We start from the raw sequence: 21,975 nt of genomic DNA on the forward strand, positions 1-21,975 counted from the left end.
CATATAAAATCGATGATGGTAACAGTGTAACTCTAGATATGGCAAAAAGCAACAAGAGGGAATATTTTCCTGAACCAAGAAGCTAATAAGACAGGTGGTCCAGAAAATTTTAGATACTGTTTTATGGCCTAATCCAGTAACAGCACATTGAGTGGCCTGTCAACAGAATTTTTGCCAAACCTGAGAATAGACATTCTCAGCACCATGAGATAAAATGGTCATGAAGTGCCCGCCCCTCATAATCATGGTCAAGTTTATGAGCAAAAAGGGGCTCTGCCAACTGAAGACTGACACTCGCCATCTGTATCTACAAAGATTAAATCATGGCCGCTGCAACTGCTGACTTTCAACGCCCCTGAAAAGAGTTCAGGGTAAAAATCAAGAATGAGGCACTCTGTGCTCTGGGAAAAACTGGCAGAACAGGCCTTCAGATAGTTAAATCTTTTCAGGAGAAGATTTTATGAGTCCCAATTCTTGCATCTTCTCATATCTAGAGAAACACTGACGTCATTAACGGTAAAATCTGCTTTGGCTATTAAAAAATAGTTTACAATTTAAAGTCAAAATAGAATATCTACGGTTCAGATATCCTAGAAAATAACTAGGTGATGCTATGGGTGTACTTTCAGATTAGAGCTTGTATTGCTCCAAGCTGGGGCGGTCCTATGCCCCATTTTGACAGGAAGTTATCATAGTCATTGTTGCCTAGTTCCCTAAAATTAAAACTGAGCGAGACTCTGCGGGGCTCTGGAGTATAGATCTGCTCTGTGTTCTCCATTTCTTATCTGTAGGATATAGACTTTGTTCAGCCTCCTTGGCCTTCCCTGAATTCCAAAGTGTAGATTCAAACAATTGCTAATCAGGGAAGGAAGGAGATACAAAAACAAAACAATCAAAGGTCGGTACAGCCTCCAGACAGAGTCCTGGTTCCTGCTCAAAAAAATATGCATAACAATGTCTTTGAGCCCCCACCCAGGTGGAAGATGGTAACTTCAGACTGAACACAAGATTCTTGGAGCACTGCTCTGTTGCCTCACCACCAACCAATCAGAAGGGGTCACAAACCCTGTAACCCTCACCCCAAATGTTGCCTTCTGTTTCCAGGGACCGGAGATGACCATCCTGTTAAGTCTCTTGTTTGGCCCTTGTCTATTTCATCTCTGAGAGGGGCCAACTAAATTGCTGCAACTACAAGGGTAGAAGCTGGTTTCAGATGTAGAAAACTCCAACTTAGATCAGGTAGAGAGACTTCTGCTCTGCTAGGCAGGCCTACGCCCATGCACAGCAGGAAGAAGTTACAGAAAAAAGAGACCTCCGCCCCAATTCCCAAAAAGTATCGAGTATGAAGTCTCTCAGGGGGCCTATGTGCTGTGTTAGGGGAAAAACGTTGTTTTTATGTAAATCACTCAGGGGTAATCAGGGAGTCCCTGGCCAAGATAAGAGAAGGGCTAAAAAAAAAAAAAAAAAGTCTCAAAATTGATTTGAGTCCTGGTTCCAACAGTCCCTGTGGTTAACAACACTAATTTCCACCCTGGTGGGCCCTCTAATAGTGCTACTATTAATACTTACTTTTGGTCCATGCATAATAACTAAGCTTGTTGCCTTTGTAAAAGACCGCGGCCCCAAAATAAAGAGGAAGATTCCTCTATGTAGCTGAAGACAGGGGGGAATGTTAGGATCAAACTGAAGCCAGGACAGGCTCTAAGGGGCAGGCTAGGCCTGAGGTTTAGTCTCTAGGAAAGCTGAGGCACTGGGAACTCCCGCAGGCAGTGTAGCTCGACCAATCAGAAAAAATCCCCGTAGCCCCCCGCCCACGCCAGACCTGAGCCAATCCGGATAGGGATGCGAGGTTTAAAAGTCCTGCGTGCGTACAGTTTAACCAATCAGCTATGCTGTTATAGGAACAAAAAACCGTCTGTATAAAAGTAGATGTGATTCAGAGCTCGGGGCTCTTGTCAAAACTCCACTGTGCTGGGTGAGACTTGAGCCCTAGCTCGAGCTAGCAATAAACCCCTTTATGCTTTTGCATTGCTGTGGATGTCTTATTCTCTCAGTTTTGGGGACTCAGACACTGGGCATAACAATATAAATAAGCCAGTCACAAAAAGACAAGTACTGTAGAACTCCACTTATAGAGATTATCTAATGTAGTCAAATTCACAGAAATAGAAAGAATGGTGGTTTCTATTCTATTCTAGAATAGACTGGTGATTAATAGGGGCTGGGGGGAGGGGACAGTTTCAGTTTAGTAAGATGGAAATGTTCCAGTGTGAATATATTTAACAGGACTAAACTACATTTAAAGATAATAAATATGGTAAATTTTAAATTAAATTTAAATTTTATGGTATTTTTTAAAACCATAGTTTAAAAGAAAAAAGATTCCTAGGGACTTCTCTGGAGGTCCAGTGGTTGAGACTCCACGCTCCCAGTGCAGGGGGCCCAGGTTTAGTCCCTGGTTGGGGAACTAAGATCCCACATGCTGTATAGCATAGCCAAAAGAGAGAGAGAGAGGAAAAAAAAACAGGTTTCCTGTTTCAGGTTCCTATCTAGTGGGATGAAAAACAGGATTATTTATCAGTTAGGGTAATGAGCTTCACAGCCTGGAATGGAAACTAGATGTAACCTGCAACTTTGTCCTGTCAACAAAAAATTCCCTTGGTTTTGTATACAATTTTCCCTGCAACATTAATGTTTTGCATCAACAAGAAATGCCTGCTGAAGGCCAAGTACACTAGCCTGGCTGAAGGACAAACATGGAATAAACGGCCACTCACCCCGCCATCTGCCCTTTGGCTCAGTCTGGCCAAATGCTGCCTTGGGACCGTCTGTCAGGAAGTTCTCCTTCATCGCTGTGCTCTACGTCCTCATCACTACATGCTGCAGCCTTGGCCTTGCCTTATCCCTCCTTCCATCAAACTGCATGTGTGAGCACGTGTGTGTGTGAGCACGTGTGTGTGTGTGTGTGTGGGTGGGTGGGTGTGTGGCCCTCTATTTGCTGGGATATTTATTTTTAGTATTAAACATGTCTTTTGAACCGTGTCAGTACTATTATGAGGATTATTATTGCTGTATACAGTTCTAAATGTTTGCCTCAACTATGTTTTTTTCTCAAAGTCCTGTCTGATTTTTGCATGATAAAATTTTTGTAGAAACAACAATTCTCTGAATATAGCAGAACCCCCTCCCTATTTTTAAAATCACAGCTTCAGAAAGTTATTAGTACCGGAAAGAGCACATCGTTTATGTCTTTTATGTCTTGAGGATCTGGCCCCACGCCTGGAGAAGGGAAGTGATGTTCCTGGAGCCTTGGACAGTGCTGCAGACATGTCACGGTCTCAGGCCACCAGCATGACGCCTAGGACACCTGGCAAGACGCTCCTATCTTCACTTTGTGGGCTCAGTGTGGCTCACCCAGAAGGACACAGCTGAGCTGGCAGGTCACCTAGTCTGATCGCCTCCTAGGCTCCTATGATCCTAGCCTCTGCCCACAGAGAGCAGCTGACAATCACCACTGAGAACAAGAGTTTGAACTGGCATCTTTGCAAGGAATCAGTGAGAAAGCCAAGCAAGAAGCCAGCTGTGACCCCAGAAGACCCTGAATGGAGGCCTCACCGTGACCATGCCTCCAAGTTCAGCGACGCTCTGCAACCACTGGCACTTAACGCCAGACTGAGTGGGCACGGCAAGCAGAGGTACCACATGTACTATGCACACTTGTCTCTAGACCCCAGGCCTGAGGCTTATTAACAACAGTTTTTAGAGAACGAAAGGTCTAATTCTTCACTATGGAAGCATATCCCAAGCATCTTGTTTTACAAATCTCCTGGGATAAAAAAGAACATCAGAAAAGTACCAGGAGACAGAAGCCTCATGACTGACACAGGACCGGAAAGAGAGGTTAGGTGATGGAGTCGGAGACCGGAGCATGTCTCTTCTGGCCGCCAAGTTTTCTCTCTAATTTGAAAGGAGTGAATGTCCATTCTGGCAGAGAGTCCATCTCAGGCTTCAAAGTGAATTTTCTAGACCATGAGCAGAGCACCTTCTGATGGTGACCCTTCCTGTCCCTCATTCATAGCAGGTGCTATAAATCCATCCCAGTGACAAAGTTCTCAGTGCCCCTGGAAATGGCCAAAACCACAGCAATTCCTTTTCCTCTTTTGTTTCAATTTGTTGAAACATGTAACACGCCCCACAAAAGTCTCAGCCTCCCTCCTTCCTCTTCCCGGCTTCAAAGCTCAGACGAAAAATGCCCGGGGAGGACAGCTCGCCTTGCAGAGCTGCAATCAAGACCGGAAGCATCACAACCTTCCTCTTCTCTGCTGCAGACAGTGCCAAAGCTGGGCGTCGGAGCAGGCTGGTGAGGAAGGACACGGTGAGTCTGGCTGACATCCATCCTGAGTGAGGACCACTGCCAAGCAGAGGATTATAGACTCTCTCAAAGACACAGGAAGCCCCTTTGCTCCTGAATTGACACAGGGACACAGGAGATTCAGTTTCTGAAAGACTTCCAGGCTGAGTTTGCTGACTGCCCATGACTGAGAATAAACAGACATCAGGCAGCTTCAGCTGTCAATGACATAGCCATTTGCCATGGAAAACCACAAAGTGAGAATCCACAGAGGGGTATTAAAAAATGAATTTTCTTCAGTAGCATCTCCATGTTCAGTTCTACCCCATAATTTTTAGGACAGTCCTTCTCAGAAATATAGGTAGGTGGCATATTTCTGAGTAAAAGGCAATGTTTTATTTATCGATTTAAACTCAGGACAGGGAACAGCATTTGGGTTGCAGCGGGGTCTGAGGTCTGGAGCTGACCAGACATGTGTAGGAACCCAACTCAGCCACAGACCACATGAATCAAAGGTATGGGTGATGTAATGAAACTTTCACTTCCATGTTTGTAAACTCTGGCTTAACTCCCATGGGTTAGCTGTCTATAGCTTTTACCTGGTTAAAGGCAGAAAAATCTGAATAACCAAGTCACAGAGAGAATAGCATGATAAAATCTCAACCAGCCAGTGGTTGCCTGGGGCTGGTAGTTGAAGGTAGGGACTGGCCACAGAAGGGGTGAGAGGGAATTAACGTGTAATGAAATGTTCTCAGTGGGATTGTGGTGATGGAGGTATAACTATAAACTTACTAGATGCTCCTTCTAGAACTAACACTAAGAGAAGATGTCCTTTTCATCATAGAGACCAGAATGCAAAAGTAGGAAGTCAAGAGACACCTGAAGAAATAGGCAAATTTGGCCTTGGAGTACAAAATGAAGCAGGGCAAAGGCTAACAGAGTTTTGCCAAGAGAACGCACTGGTCATAGCAAACACCCTCTTCCAACAAAACAAGAGAAGACTCTACACATGGACATCACCAGATAGTCAATACTCAAATCAGATTACATTCTTTGTAGCCAAAGATGGAGAAGCTCTATACAGTCAGCAAAAACAAGACTGGGAGCGGACTGTGGCTCAGATCATGAATTCCTTATTGCAAAATTCAGACTTAAATTGAAGAAAACAGGGAAAACCACTAGTGCTGGGAGCCAGCGTGAGGAATCCCACCCGTGACAAGGTCATGCGGAAGGAAGCCTGACAAAACGCAAGGACGTGATTGGCTTCAGGGATTCCCCCTGGAAATTCCTGAGCATCCATCCCCCAAGACCAGAATCTGCCTGCTTTACTGTGTTATGCTTTCCACCTACTCTTCTGTCATTAACAGGGGACTGTCCCCCCACCACCTTTTTCTGGAAAAATTAGAGCTTTTAGATAATAAATCTCCTGAGCATAATACGAGTGTTTCAATCCAAAAACCCCTCTGATGGCTTTTTAGCCTTCCTGCAGGACTCATACAGCTGCGCATGTGATTGTTTGAGGCCTCCTGACTACGGGAGGCACAGGAAGCTTAAAACGTCCTAGGAATGTAGGGCTTCCAAGGAGTCAAAATCATTAGAATAGGACTGATTAAAGGTTTCATTTGTTGAGCCAATACTTGGTGCCAAATTTTCATGTCCTCTATTTTTAGATATAGTTAGTATATAGAAAAACAGGTAGTAGACCTGGTATTAGCAACATTAGATCTTTGAGTTAAGAACTTTCTTTGTTATAACCCACTGCACCTTTGTTCTACAGGAATGTAACTTTATTTAGTACTTTGAGGGTGATGCAGAGTAAAGAAAAAACACTTCTAGGGAAAAGGAGTTTTCCGGTTGATAGACAATTATCCAGGAAGAGAGCCATAAGAATGTTAACAAGCCTCTTGGCCAGAAGATAATGTAAACCACCTGAGACCTTTCATATATGGGAGGGTATGCAAAAAGAAAGCCTTGTCTCAATGAGGGTCAGGACTGCTGCCCCTGCATAACTCTATTTTTTTATGTACAATTTGGGGTATATAAGCTGATTCTGAAAAATGGTTTTAGGAGTCTTGCACCGATGCTGGGCTTCCCCATGTCGTTCTTTTCTCCCTTTTTCGGTTGAATTCCCATCTGGGACGTGGAGGCTCACCATGTTTACTTACTTGTCCCGGCTTCTAAGATCCATAAGAGAGAGAGCCCAAGGCGGGGTACTCTCTGATATTCAAACGGACGCTGGTGGCCTATCGTAGATGGTGCAAATTCCTTGTCTGGAGTTTTATTGGTTTTCCCCGTAAGCCAAGTTATTCAGCCTCTTTTTCTCTGCCTAAATTTTCCTACTACACTATTGCTTCCTAATCTAATCTTATATCTCTAAATAAATAAGTCTTTCCTCGCCAACGCTGTCCCCGCTTCGAACTCCCTGGATCCACCGGGGCTGGACCCCGGCACACTAGACCATTCAGGTATGACCTCAATCAAATCCCTTACAATGATACAGCGACAGTGACAAATAGATTCAAGGGATTAGGCCTGGCAGACAGAGTGCCTGAGGAACTATGGACAGAGGTTTGTGGCATTGTACAGGAGCATTCTCAAGAAAAAGAAACACAAAAAGGCAAAATGGCTGTCTGAGGAGGCCTTACAAATAGCTGAGAAAAGAAGAGAAGTGAAAGGCAAAGGAGAAAAGGAAAGATATAAGCATCTGAATGCAGAGTTCCAAAGAATAACAAGGAGAGATAAGAAAGCCTTCCTCCGAGATCAATACAAAGAAATAGAGGAAAACAACAGAATGGGAAAGACTAAAGATCTCTTCAAGAAAATTAGAGATACCAAGGGAACATTTCATGCAAAGATGGGCGCAGTAAAGGACAGAAATGGTATGGACCTAACAGAAGCAGAAGATATTAAGAAGAGGTGGCAAGAATACACAGAAGAACTATACAAAAAAGACCTTCAGTTCAGTTCAGTCGCTCAGTCATGTCTGACTCTTTGTGACCCCATGAACCGCAGCAGGCCAGGCCTCCCTGTCCATCACCAACTCCCAGAGTCTACCCAAACTCATGTCTATCGAGTCGGTGATGCCATCCAGCCATCTCATCCTCTGTTGTCCCCTTCTCCTCCTGTCCCCAATCCCTCCCAGCATCAGGGTCTTTTCCAATGAATCAATTTTAATGACCCAGATAACCACGATGGTGTGATCACTTACCTAGAGCCAGACATCCTGGAATGCGAAGTCAAGTGGGCCTTAGGAAGCATCACTATGAAAAAAGCTAGTGGAGGTGATGGAATTCCAGTTGAGCTATTTCAAATCCTAAGAGATGATGCTGTGAAAGTGCTACACTCAATATGCCAGCAAATTTGGAAAACTCAGCAGTGGCCACAGGACTGGAAAAGGTCAGTTTTCATTCCAATGTCAAAGAACATTCAAACTATCACACAAGTGCACTCATCTTACACGTTAGCAAAGTAATGCTCAAAATTCTCCAAGCTAGGCTTAAACAGTACATGAACCGTGAACTTCCAGATGTTCAAGCTGGATTTAGAAAAGGCAGAGGAACCAGAGATCAAATTGCCAACACCCACTGGATCATCGAAAAAGCATAGAATTCCAGAAAAACATTTACTTCTGCTTTATTGACTATGCCAAAGCCTTTGTATGGATCACAACAAACTGTGGAAAATTCTTCAAGAGATGGGAATACCAGACCTGCCTCCTAAGAAATCTGTACACAGGTCAAGAAGCAACAGTTAAAACCAGACATGGAACAACGAACTGGTTCCAAATTGGGAAAGGAGTATGTCAAGGCTGCATATTGTCACCCTGCTTATTTAACTTATATGCAGAGTACATCATGAGAAATGCTGGGCTGAATGAAGCACACGCTGGAATCAAGATTGCTGGGAGAAATATACAATATCAATAACACTCCTCCAACTGGGTGCTTAAAAGGAGAAGCAGTAAGTCTTATGGCATGTATATTTTATCAAAAGACACTGTTACGAAGAAAACAATCAGACAATCTGGATCTAGACCCAGTTCCAGATCTCTTTATCACAGTGTTGTTTTTCTGTCGCTGAGTTGTGTCTGACTCTTTGAAGCATGCCAGGCTTCCCTGTCCTTCGCCATCTCCCTGACTTTGCTCAAACTCATGTAAGTGATGCCATCCAACCATCTCATCCTCTGTCGCCCTCTTCTCTTGATCTCATTCCTCCCCAGCATCAGGGTCTTTTCCAGTGAGTTAGCTCTTCACATCAGGTGGCCAAAGAATTGGAGCTTCAGCTCCAGCATCAGTCCTTCCAATGAATATTCAGGACTGATTTCCTTTAGGACTGACTGGTTGGATCTCCCTGCTATTGTAGTGTAAACTTGGTTAAAGCAGGAGCCCGAGGTCTAGGCTTCAGTTTCCTCACCTCTATGAGACTACTGAAGGATGGCCAGGGGAAAAGTAAGGACACCAGGGAGAGAAGGATCAGTTTGGAAGTGTGAATGCCTGGACTGATTTAAAACTCAGCCCAGGGTTACTCTGCTTACTTCATTTTTTATTTATTTATTTTTGGCTGCACTGTGTGGCATTTAGGATCTTAGTTTCCTGACCAGGGATCAAACCCAGGCCCTCTGCGGTGAAATCATGGAGTCCTAATCACTGGACCACCAGGGAATACTCTGCTTACTTTAGATATGTGAGTGTGGGTCTATGGAGTCAGAGCAAAGACATAAACTTGGCCTTGATGAACAGCCCAGAATGCAGTCCCCAGGGTGATGATGTGTGGTCTTTAGTTCCCAAGAGAAGGCCAAGTTCAAAATGGTGCTACCATGTGGCCCCAACCTAAACTGCTGTGACTATGACCTTGTCTCTCTTCAAACATCTCTTAAGTGCAACTTGGCACCTACACCACACTCAAACTGTCGTAGCAACCCTGCAGAAACCACTGTCAGTCTTTTTGCACAAGCTACATATTAAGAGACATCTTTAAATAGAAAATACAAAACCCACAGCAAACACTTGGCCAGAGCCAGACTTCCGCTGTACTCATACCAGCAGAATGTAACCAGATGTTCAGAGTCCAACAAGGCTGCTGGCCTTGCAAGCTGCTGAATGTCGTCAGCAAAGCTAACAGAGCCCCACCCACATGACTCTGAGATCTCCTGCTGATATACAACCATAATCATCAGATTCATCCAAGCGCTCTTGGGAGGATGGGTCAGTCTCCACCAAAGCCTGGACACAGAGATTTCTCTGTAGGGAGCTCATACTGAACACCACCTCCCAGCCATTCACACCAGCAAGTTTTCCGTTCACTTCCTCTATAACGGGGACTTAGAGGGTTTCTCTTCCTGTTTAGTGATGTGGGATCAGATATTAAATTTAGGAGCTGCTCAGAGTCTAGTCAAAGCTATGGTTTTCCCATAGTCATGTATGGATGTGAGAGTGGGACCATAAAGAAGGCTGAGGGTTGAAGAATGGATGTTTTCAAACTGTGGTGCTGGAGAAGACTCTTGAGAGTCCCTTGGACAGCAAGGAGATCAAACCAGTCAATCCTAAAGGAAATCAACTTAACTATTCATTGGAAAGACTGATGGCGGAAGCTGAAGCTTTAATACTTTGGCCACCTGAGATGAAGAGCCAGCTCACTGGAAAAGACCCTGATGTTGGGAAAGATTGAGGGCAGGAGAAGAAGGGGGCAACAGAGGATGAGATAGTTGGATGGCATCATCAACGCAATGGACATGAGTTTGAGCAGACACGAAAATAGTGAAGGTCGCGGAAGCCTGGCACACTGAAGTCCATGGGGTCGCAAAGAGTCAGACAGGACTGAGCCACTGAATAACAATAGAGTGAAATTCAAGGCTTTTCACGCTCTGGTCCTGTCTCCTTTCAGCATCATATTCTGCTATTCCCCACCCGACAGCCTTAGCAGCATCTCACTCTTGCTGTTTCTCTCCTTGGCCGTGCTCTCTGAGACAGGTGCTTTCTGGCACAGTCATGATTACCGTGAGAAGTAGGGCATTTTGACAGAGTCAACAGCGTTAACATTTTTAAAAGTGTCAAGTAATAGAATAAAAGACGCCCCTCATCTCACCATGATTAGAGCAGGTTTTCACTCTTACTTTATTTCCAAACTGAGACTTGAACAAACCTGTTTGACTTACACAACCACATCCCCCTTCCTTCTCCTTTCCACACAATTTTGGGGCACTTTCTAATTGGAAAAGATAATGATCTTTTAGAAGCCTTTCAGAACTGGGTTGATGTGGCTGGCCCCTTGGGCTGCCTCCTGGGTCTCCATTTCCTGTCTCATCCCTTCTCCAGCAGGCAGTGGGGCTTGGGAGGCTGACCCTGCCCATTAGGTACCCCGGCCCCTCCACCCCTGCTCAAGGACTAGTCAGGAATCCTTACTGAAGCCAACTGGGGCAGGGCACTAGCACCCATGAGAGGCTGTTACTGGTTCAACAGTGAACTTCAGTTTAAAACTGGCCCCACCAGCCTAAAGGGGGAATTCATGTTGCATGGCTTAGGGGGAAGAGGAGGGAGAGCTTTTTTTCTGTCTACTGGGAATTATGAAGAGTCAAAGAGGAGGCATCTGCCTTATTCCTCAAAGGAATATTAAATATAATGTATATTACTGTAGGGGCTTCCCAGGTGGCAGTAGTGGTAAAGGACCCGCCCACCAATGCCTGAGACGTTGAAGATGCGATTCCTGGGTTGGGAAGATCCCCTGGAGGAGAACATGGCAATCCATTCCAGTATCTTGCCTGAATAATCCCATGGACAGAGGAACCTGGCGGGCTACAGTCCACAGGGTTGTAGAGTCGGACGCAACTGAAGAGACGTAGCATACACACACGCATATTACTGTTAAGTCCTCAAAGAATTGCCTGTTAAAACTTAACCATGGATTTTCTGTACAATCTGGAGTTCAAAGAGGAGATGTTGCACTGTGGTTCACGTAACCTCTCTCCTTCCTCTGGAATTTAATACAGCTCAGTAATAAAAAGACAAATAACCCAGTTAAAAATTGGGTGGGGAATTTGAATAGGTTTTTCTTCTTAGAAGATCTACAACTTAATTGTAGATTAAGGGGCTTTTTTTGTGTGTGCCTGATACAGGCAGGGCTAGGATGGTGGGGTGACACAGGGGCTGAAGAGACTGGCAGGAACCAAGTCATGCTGCCGGGATGAACGGAGTCGGCAAACGTCTGAGGACAGAAACAGCAGGAAAGAAAGGCCCCATGATCAGCAAAACTCCTGAGACACAAGGGTTCTACACAAGCCATGTGTGGATTTATTAACTATGCTCTTTTCATGTATGTGTTTATACCTGTTTGTCCCCAAAAAAATCTGAGGCATTTCCAAGCATATACAGATTAGAAACACATGAGTAAAAATCAGAACTAGAAAAGGGGCTCTGTGCCTGTTATCTTACTGAACTCTGATCACTCCATTTCACAGATGATGTTATTGGTGCCCCACAACTGAGAAAATAGGGACTCTGGGGTTCAATCTCTGGGTTGGGAAGATACCCTGGAGGAGGGCATGACAGCCGATTCCCATATTCTTGCCTGGAGAATCCCATGGACAGAGAAGCCTGGCAGGCTGCAACAGTCCAAGGGGTCACAAAGAGTCAGACATGACTGAAGCAACTTAGCAGGCATGCACACCAAACAATTAAGTCACTTGCCCAAGGTCTCACTGTAATTGAGTGGCATTTAGATTTGAAACCAGGTCAAAGTTGAAGCTCTCTGTTCTCTGCATCACACTACCTATAACTTCTGGCTTCTTCTTTGTGGACACTCTACCCAGGCAAGGAGCAGAGTCATCAGGAGCCTGCACTCTGAAACCACACTGCTGGGTCCAAGCCCTGACTCGAGCACTCAGGTAACCTTAGACAGGTTACTTAATCTTGCTGTTCCTACATATCCTCAGCTATCAGATAGGGGTAACAATAATAATAGCTTTATCTCCAGGACTATAATGAGGGTCAAATGAACTTCTATTGCGAAATCATTTTTAGAACAGCTCCACAGTATATGCACTTCCCAGGTGATGCAGTGGTTAAGAATCCACCCGCCAACGCAGGATACGCAAGAGATGTGGGTTCAATCTCTGGGTTAGGAGGATCCCCTGGAAAAGGAAATGGTAACCCACTCCAGCATTCTCGCTTGGAAAATTCCATGGACAGAGGAGCCTGGTAAGCTACAATCCATCAGATCACAAAGAGTCACAGACATGACTGAGTGTGCGCATGCGCGCGCGCGCGCACACACACACACACACACACACACACACTATAGTAGATTAACTAAACTAGCTAACTAAACTAAACATCATGTGAAATGCTAGGCTGGATGAAGCACAAGCGGAAATCAAGATTGCCAGGAGAAATATCAATAATCTCAGATATGCAGATGACAGCACCCTTTTGACAGAAAGCAAAGAGGAACTAAAGGGCCTCTTGATGAAAGTGAAAAGAGGAGAGTGAAAAAGCTGGCTTAAAACTCAACATTCATAAAAATGAAGATCATGGATCCAGTCCCATCATTTCACGGCAAATAGATAGGAAACAATGGAAACAGTGCCAGACTTCATTTTCTTGGGCTCCAAAATCACTGCAGATGGTGACTGCAGCCATGAAATTAAAAGATGCTTGTCCTTGGAAGAGAAGCTATGACCAACCTAGACAGCATATTAAAAACCCAGAGACATTACTTTGCCAACAAAGGTTGGCATAGTCAAAGTTATAGTCTTTCCAGTAGTCATGTATGGATGCAAAAGGTGGGCCATAAAGAAAGCTGAGAGCCAAAGAATTGATGCTTTTGTACTGTGGTGTTGGAGAAGACTCTTGAGAACTCCTTGTACTGCAAGGAGATCCAACCAGTCAATCCTAAAGGAAATCAGTCATGAATATTCATTGAAAGGACTGATGCTGAAGCTGATGCTCCAATACTTTGGCCACCTGATGAGAAGAACTGACTCACTGGGAAAGACCCTCATGCTAGGAAAGATTGAAGGCAAGAGGAGAAGGGGATAACAGAGGATGAGATGGTTGGATGGCATCACTGACTTGATGGACATGAGTTTGAGCAAGCTCTGGGAGTTGGTGATGGACAGGGAAGTCTGGCATGCTGCAGACCTTGGGGTTGCAAAGAGATGGACACAGCTGAACGACTGAACTGAAACCAAGTGTGAACTTGGGCCAGCAGCTTAACCTCTCAGGGCTTCATCTGTAAGATGCAAAGAACACTGCATGACAATTAAATGTAATTTAATTTATAAAGATAATATATGTAAAGCACCCATATGTGTCAGTCATCATTAATACCATGCTACTTTACTTAAAATCATCTCATCTTTTGTCCAGGGCTGAACATTATCAGATAATTTGCAACTCAATCAGCGGAATTAGCATTTAATATGACAACTGATTTTAAAAAATAAATACACATTGAAGGAAAAATCCTGAAATACAATGTGAAATCATTAAAACAAAAAAATTAAACACAGAAATGACAAACAATAGGAAAAGAATTTCTTTCTGATCTGCTTTAAGAACATTTACATTGATAGGATCACAGCATATTAACTTCATGAACCCCCTGGCCATAGGCCAATACCAGTCCATGATCTGTTAGAACATGGCCGGAGGTGAGCAGCTGGCAAGCAAACAAAGCTTCATTTCTATTTACAGACGCTTCCCACTGCTCACCTTACTGCTTGAGCTCCGCCTCTGTCAGATCAGCAGTGATATTACAAATGTAATATGCTTGAATCATCCCCAAACTATCCCCATTCCCACCCCAGGGCATGGAAAAACTGTCTTCCACAAAACCCATCCCTAGTGCTCAAAACCTCACCCCATGACATCAATGAATGAAGGAAGAACAATGAGGGTAAGGTGGGTGCTTTGAAGTACAAAGGTTAAATGATTTCCCTTCTGCTTATAACGTTCATGAACATTTACTTATAACACTTTAGAGATGATATTACTATTTAAGTATACACTTGGAACTATTCTAATTTAAACCACACTGATGGAATAGCTAACCTTTATGCGATCGGGATCCATGTAAGGCATTCTTTTCATGTCACATTCTTCAGTAGTATGATTTAGCTTGAGGATATAAAAAAGGATCCACACTCCAAATACAAGCAGTGTACACCTAGAAAAAAGATTAATGAGGCACAATGATACTGTCATGGAATAATCAAGAGAGAACACGTGAAATAACTGAAAACCTAACCCAAATTGAGTTTGTCTGACGCATGGCAAGAAAGCACAGCCTTTAAGATGACCTAGTAGGGCGGCATTTCTTATTTTCCTAACAAGATAAATGAGTCACTTATGAGTAAAAAATTTTCTTCTGCAAAGGCACCACAGTAAAAGCTGAATCACAATAAAAATTATTGGACTTCAAAAAAATTAATAAAATTTGAGCTACAGAATCTCAGCTTTAATTGTTTGCTACTTTAAAATAGCCATTCAAATTCTTTAAGATTCCACTTACATGAGATGCACCTAGTCAAAATTACAGAAACAGAACCTAAAATGTTGATTGCCAGGGGCTAGAGGAAGCAGAGGAGGGGGTAGTGTTTAATGGGTACAAAGGATCAAGAGTTCTGGAGGTGGATGGTGTGATGTTGTATAACAGTGTGAATGAACTTAATGCCGATGAAACGGTACACTTAGAAATCGTTAGAACAGTAAATCTAAGATATTTTACCATAATAAAAAAGAGGCTTGGAGAATATACTGCGAGCTCGTCCATAAAAACAGAAAACAAAGTAAATAACCTACTTATTATTCTTCTAAAAAATTATACCCAGAAACGAGACAGAATGAACTAAGGCAGTACCACTTGTCACCCTGAAGACCATCTGTGAAAACAATTTTTAAAACTCTGATAAATTTTTTTTAAAAGACTGATAAATTAAAACTATTTTACAGTTTAAAATACACACACACACACACACACACACACACACACACTGGGAGAAAATAACTGAGTTTAGTCCTGGTTCTAGAAATCTCATTCTTTTTGGCCAGGCCATGAGGCTTATGAGATTTTAGTTCCCCAGCCAGGGACTGAACTCGGGGCCAGGCAGTGAAATGACGAGTCCTAACTGCTGGACTGCCAGGGAATTCCTAAGAAATCTCGTTTTACTAAGCTCCCCAAGGGTTACTGACAAAGTAAAGGTTAAAAAAATTTAAATCAAGTTTAAGAAACACTCCTTTAAATGATTTGTGTTATTGAAAAAACAAAGTGAAGGAATAACCTTAAGGGGAAAATAATCTATTTTTTAAAGAAAGAGACAGTTTAAAAAATACAGCATCTAGCATAGTATACTGTACACAATAGTGCGAAATATTTCCTAGTATCTGAGGATTATGATGCAAGAAAGTATCACTAGGAAGTGGGAGGTGATATATGTATAATTATGGCTGATTTGCACTATTGTATGGCAGAAACCAACACGACACTGTAAAGCAATTTTCCTCCAATTTAAAAACAAATTTTTAAAAAAGACTTCTTGATTCTCATTTCAATAGAGTCCACCATGAAACCTGAACAAGTATCTTAATTCTTCTGTGGGATCAAATACAGAAGTGAGTGGGACGCAACCATTTGTGTAAAAATGGGTGAGTGGGATGCAACCATTTGTGTAAAAAACTGAAGGTGTAGGGAGGGAAACACATACACACAGTATTTGTTGCATACATAAGACTGGTAATACTAGTCATCTTTAAGTGGAAAGAGGAAGTGTGGGAGCAGACATGATGAGTACCTTTAATCTGTTTTGTATCTTGTGAAGGCAGTTATTACCTATTCCTTTCTTCAGCCTTCAGTAAAGGTATTATATTCAGTACATTAATAATTCCCTTATTTTGATTAGAAAAGAAAAAAAGGGTTAGTGAGTCCAGTGGTTAGGACTTCAAGCTTCCAATGCAGGGGATCAGGGGAACTAAGATCCCATAAGTCATGCAGCATGGACCAAAAAAAAAAAAATAGGAAGGAAGAAAAGGTTAATAGTAGGTTCAGTGTCTACAGCACTGATTTTGCTGCACTGTAATTCCTGGCTGTGAGTCTGTCCCATCCACACTGTATGGAGTTCTGGTCCTAGGTCTATCTCCCACTTGGCCAGTATCCAGCACAGGGCCAGGCCTTGATAATTATTGGTTGATGATAAAAAGAGATGTTTATTAATATACACTTTCTTTTCTACCCATCTCCTTCCCAAATTTGTAAAATTAAGGTGAGAGACTAGATTTCAGTGTTGGATTTCTACCCAGAGACATGAAAAAAAAGGGTAATTTACCACCTGGTTTCGCTGGTACCAAATAAACCGACAAGATCCCCCCTTTAACAGTTCTTTCTCTTATTAATGACTTCCCAGGTGGCTCAGTGGTAAAGAATCTTCCTGCAGGCAGGAGCCCCGGGTTCTATTCCTGGGTTGGGAAGATCCCCTGGAAAAGGGAATGGCAATCCACTCCAGTACTCTTGCCGGGAAAATCCCAAGGACAGAGGAGCCCGGAGGGCTACAGTCCATGGGTTTGCAAAGAGTCAGACACACGACTGAATGCGCATGCTCACACTCACACCTCTTATTAGGATGGAAGGGTGACCTGGCTGGAATACTTCTCATGCTTTTTAGTGTTTAATGTTAAATGTTATTCAAATGCCTGTAGGGAATTTTAATTAACCGCATTTTTAGACTCACTGGAAATAGCGAGGGGGAAGCCCTCTTTTGTTGGACAGCAGTGGGAAGGGCTGTGACCTGGAAGTTGCAGGGCCTGGAGACCCTCTAGGCCAGCACTGCACCACCACCAAGCACGACTCGATGCAGGCACCTGGGGCACATGTGCTCTGAACCTGACTCAGACATGCCTTTAAACGACTGTGACCAGGTGTGGCCAAGGAGCTCTCACTGGATTTTTCTCCCAGTTCTGCCCAAATCAGAGGCATCTTGTGGCCCGAGGGCCCAGTCTTACTTGAGGATGTCTTTTAGCAACAAGTTGGGTCTTCGCATCTTGTTCTGAGCTCTGGTGTACCATTGCAGGGAGGGCCGTGAGCAATCGCTTCTTAGCTTCACACGGCTGTGGTCACTTGGCATTGCTGTGAAGAGAGGAGAGGGAGGAGGAGGGGAAGAGGCAAATAAGTTTGGTAGATGATGCTTTTAAAGAAACTTTTTTCGCAGGGGTGGGGTTGGGAGGCACATTGTGTGGCTTGCAGAATTTTAGTTCCCTGATCAGGGATTGAACCTGGGGCCTCAGCAGTGAAAGCAGAGAGTCCTAACCACCGGACCACCAGGAATTCCCTAAGGAGCCTTGATGCTGTACAGCCGTACCATGTAATACTACTCAGCCAGAAAGAGGAGTGACAGATTGATAGACACAGTAACTGGACGAATCTCAAGCTGAGCCAATACTGAAAGGTTACGCAGTATAGGATTCGATTTACATAATGTTCCTGAAATGACAAAATTACAGAAATGTAAACAGATTAGTAGTGGTCAGGAGTAAGGGAAGGAATGATGGAAGTGGCTATGGAAAGGCAACATGAGGGGTCCATGTGGGGATGGAAATATTCTGTCTCCTGACTATATGCCTGTCAATATCCCAGCTTCAATAGTCTACAGTTCTGCTACCATTAGGGGGAAGGGCTTCCCAGGTGGCTCTCTGGTAAAGAATACGCCCGCCACTGCAGGGGATACAGGAGACTTGGGTTTGATTCCTGGATTGGGGAGATCTCCAGGAGTAGCAAGTGGCAACACACTCCAATCCATTCTTGCTTGGGAAATCCCATGGGCAGAGGAGCCTGGAGGGCTACTGTCCATAGGGTCAAAAAGAGTTGGACACCACTGAGCACACACAGACACACACCACTGGGGGGAAAAGGAGTAATCTGTGTTATATCTTACAACTGCACGTGACTCTACAACTATCCCAAAATTAGGTCTAATTTATTTTTTGAGCCTTTACCTTTTAGAGACACATACAGAACTATTTACAGACGAAACAGGAGATATGAAAACTGCTTCAAAAAACAGAAAGTGGAGAAGTGTGTGGGGGAATAGCTGAAACAAGATGAACCTTAAATTGCTACTGAATCTAAGCAATGGGTACACAGGGCTCACTATACAATTCTCAATGATATTTGAAATTTTCTACCATAAAAATTTAAAAAGAAAGTGTACATAAAAAAGAAAAGGAATGTACACAGAGGAAGAGGGTTACACTAAGGGAAAAAGAAAACATGGTAATTTTAAAAGAAGTTTTTCTTTAAAAAAATATGTATGTTCTCAGGCACGCTGCTTACTTAATCTTTTGAATTAATTTTATTCTCAGATTCTCAATTTTTAAGAAATATTCTAATGGGTATTGCAGTAGACATCAAAACATCTCCCCCTCATATCAGTTTCCCCCCTCCTCTCAGTTGAACAGAACTCTGGATTTTCAGCTGGGCACATGGCCTCCCAGAATAAAGACTACATTTCCCAGCCTCCCCAGGGGCTAAGTACAGTCTCATGGCTAAGTTCTAGTCAGTGGGAAACAAGCAAAAGTGACTTGTACAACTTGAGGGTGCATCTCTTGGTGTACTCCGCTCTCTCCTTTATCCCTCTTCCTGATGGCTGAAATACTGACACCTTATGAGCCACTCTGGACACAGCACATTGCCCAAGAGATGGAGGAGAGAGAAGAGACCTGGGTCTTTGAGCCACCCCTGTGGACAGGGCCACCAATCCACCTTGGACCACCTGTCTCTGGACTCTTGCATGACAGAAATAAACTTCTGTCTTATTTAAGCAACTGTTACTTAAATCTCAGCTAGTACAGGCACCTACCTATAGCATTATGGTACGTTTATATATTAATTTAGGAAATCATATCTTTACTATACTTAGTCTTGTAGCAGAAGGAAGTAACATCTCATTATTCACTTCATTTCCCCCATTAGTATTGTGACATTTTCTTTGAAAAAAACTTTTCTCAAACTGACATTCAAGTATTTGATGTTTTGCTACCATTAACACTCCCCAATTCTAACCCTGCAGCACTAGAATGTAAGAATTTTCATAGACTTGCGTCACTCCATTTGAATATTAAAAAACAAAACAAAACAAAACCATGCCAGGGGCTTCATGAGCAAACTTCTGCTGAAGAATCTATTGAATTCTTTTTAAAGGAGAAATGAGATCAACTGAGACCCTGAAAGGTTTTCAACCACCATAACTCTGTGGTTACTTGGACACACAGTCAGCCAAGCAGAGGTTCCCAAGGGGCTGCTTATGATCAAGACATTTATAAAGTGGAAGTTTCTATGATGCCTGTGTTTTTATTACCAGAATGACACTTCATGCCTGAGTGGACCTCCCGAGAACAAAGCAGATGGTGCTATTAGAATCTGGATTCTGGCGCCCTGGACAGGGCTGTGGGCTCTGGCCTCTTCTCTCCCCCTTCTCTTTCTCATCCTCTCTGCCACTGAGACTGAAACCTGCAAACTGCATTCCCAGACTCCATTGTGCCACCCGGCTTCCTGCTGAGTTGCGAATGTGGACCATCTGGGTGGAAGCCTGGAAGGCAAGGACGGGGGCGGCAGCCTTCCTTGGTGGCTCAGACGGTAAAGCGTCTGTCTACAATGCGGGAGACCCGGGTTCGATCCCTGGGTCAGGAAGATCCGCTGGAGAAGGAAATGGCAATCCACTCCAGTACTATTGCTTGGAAAATCCGATGGACAGAGGAGCCTGGTAGGCTACAGTCCATGGGGCCGCAAAGAGTCAGACACGACTGAGCGGCGTTCCTGTATGACATAGGAGCAGAGGCGATGGAGTTGCCCGCAGGTAACTCCAGCAGCATCCTAGGTTTCTACCCAACAGAGGGGACGGCACCTCTAGTTCTGTGACAAGTACAGGCTTCGGCACAGGGTGACAGCAGCCCCCTGGTCGCTGGCCCCTGCCCTTGCCTTCCAGGCTTCCACCCCAATGGTTCAGGGCTTAGTTAAGCTGTATCTTTAGGCACTCTGGTTTCTGGCCACAGCTTTCCAGTCCAGCCCCATCGAGGCCCTTCTTGAATCCTGTCCATGTTCCTTCCTGGGGTCTCTGGACAGGCAGCGTCTTCTGGAAGCCCCTCCTGTGCTTGCCCTGTCAGTTTCTGGGCAGGCTCTCTCTCCCGAGCCCCCTTCTAAATGCCCAGCTTCCTTCATGGGTCTCTCCTCCCCACGGTGACGGCCCAGCTGCTCCTTCACTCAGTCTGCAGACCACAGACTGGGTGCCTTGGAATCATACCTCCATCCCTACCTCTGCAATCATCAACTCCCCCGTGCAAGGCGCAGGACTCCAGGGTCCCGGTCCCCATTCTCCGCACCATTTTCCCCTTGCAAAAGTGGAAGTGCTAGTCACTCAGTCTTGTCCGACTCTGCAACCCCATGGACTGCTGCCCATCAGGCACTTCTGTCCATGGGATTCTCCAGGCAAGAATACTGGAGTGGGTTGCCATTCCCTTCTCCAGTGGATCTTCCCGAATCAGGGATCGAACCTGGATCTTCCACACTGCAGGCAGATTCTTTATTGTCTGAGCCACCAGGGAAGCTCCTTCATCCTTAAACCCTCTCCTTCTCTGTGAAACTCATTTTAAACACCATCATCACCCCTGGGCACTCCCCTATCTCTGTTTACCATTATGAACTGAAATTTCCTGTGTACATTTTAGGTCTCCTCTACCCTTTTGCCTGGATGACTGAGCTGCAGGGGTAGGACCTGGCACAGAGCAGGACTTTCAGAAACATCCCAGGAATATCCCTGGAGGTCCAGTGGTCAAGAATCTGCCTTCCATCAGAGGGGATGAGGGTTTGATCCTTGGTTTGGAAAGTGATATCCCACATGACGTGGAGCAGCTAGGCCCATGTGCCACAACTAGAGAACCTGCATGCTGAAATTTGAAAAGCCTGCATGCCACAACAAAGATCCAGCACAGCCAAAAAAGAAAGAAAGAAAGAAACATCCCACATGGAATGAACGTGTGTTATACGCCTATAGTCTGTCATCAAACAAGATAAACTCCCCACCACCAAAATGTACTTTACCAATGATATTTAAGATTCAAAGTGAAACTGAATGTGAACAGCAATTATAAGAGCAAAGAGTAAAATGTAAATTCTACTGAACTATCTAACATGCCTGCATGCGTGCATCCAAGTCACTTCAGTTGTGCCCAACTCTTTGAGACCCCAGGGACTGTAGCTTGCCAGTCTCCTCTGTCCATGGGATTCTCCAAGCAAGAATACTGAAGTGGGTTGCCATTTCCTTCTCCAGGGGACCTTCCCAACCCAGGGATCGAACCTGTGTCTATTAGGTCTCCTGCATTGGCAACCAGGTTCTTTACCACTAGCACCACCTGGGAAGCCCTTCTAGCATGCCTAGCAATAGGTAATTTGTTGCTAACTTGTGGTGTAAATCATATGGAACATTCCCCGTGGCTGTTAAAGCCTTGATATATGAAGCAGAATCTGTGACCACATCCTCTGCTGAGAAGAGGTTAGACACATGAAATCTCAGAACTGCTCACCACCCCCCACTCCTGCTGAATCAAAGGATTCATATAAACATTTAGTTTGAGAAGCTCTTGCTT

General features: G+C 44.2%; 1 protein-coding gene across 2 annotated transcripts in view; it reads right to left on the reverse strand.

Moving 5' to 3' along the window:
* ST3GAL5 (ST3 beta-galactoside alpha-2,3-sialyltransferase 5) overlaps positions 1-21,975 on the reverse strand; it is a 62,160-nt gene that overhangs the window by 16,328 nt on the left and 23,857 nt on the right. For both annotated transcript variants that reach the window (XM_068977111.1, XM_068977103.1), the window contains exons 2-3: positions 17,341-17,464; positions 14,398-14,512 (exon numbers count right to left, since the gene is read on the reverse strand). In XM_068977111.1, the coding sequence (XP_068833212.1) occupies positions 14,398-14,512; positions 17,341-17,464 (239 nt within the window). The remainder of the gene's footprint in view (positions 1-14,397; positions 14,513-17,340; positions 17,465-21,975) is intronic.

The sequence above is a fragment of the Capricornis sumatraensis genome, chromosome 1 (assembly GCF_032405125.1).
Source record: "Capricornis sumatraensis isolate serow.1 chromosome 1, serow.2, whole genome shotgun sequence".
Taxonomy (NCBI): Eukaryota; Metazoa; Chordata; class Mammalia; order Artiodactyla; family Bovidae; genus Capricornis; species Capricornis sumatraensis.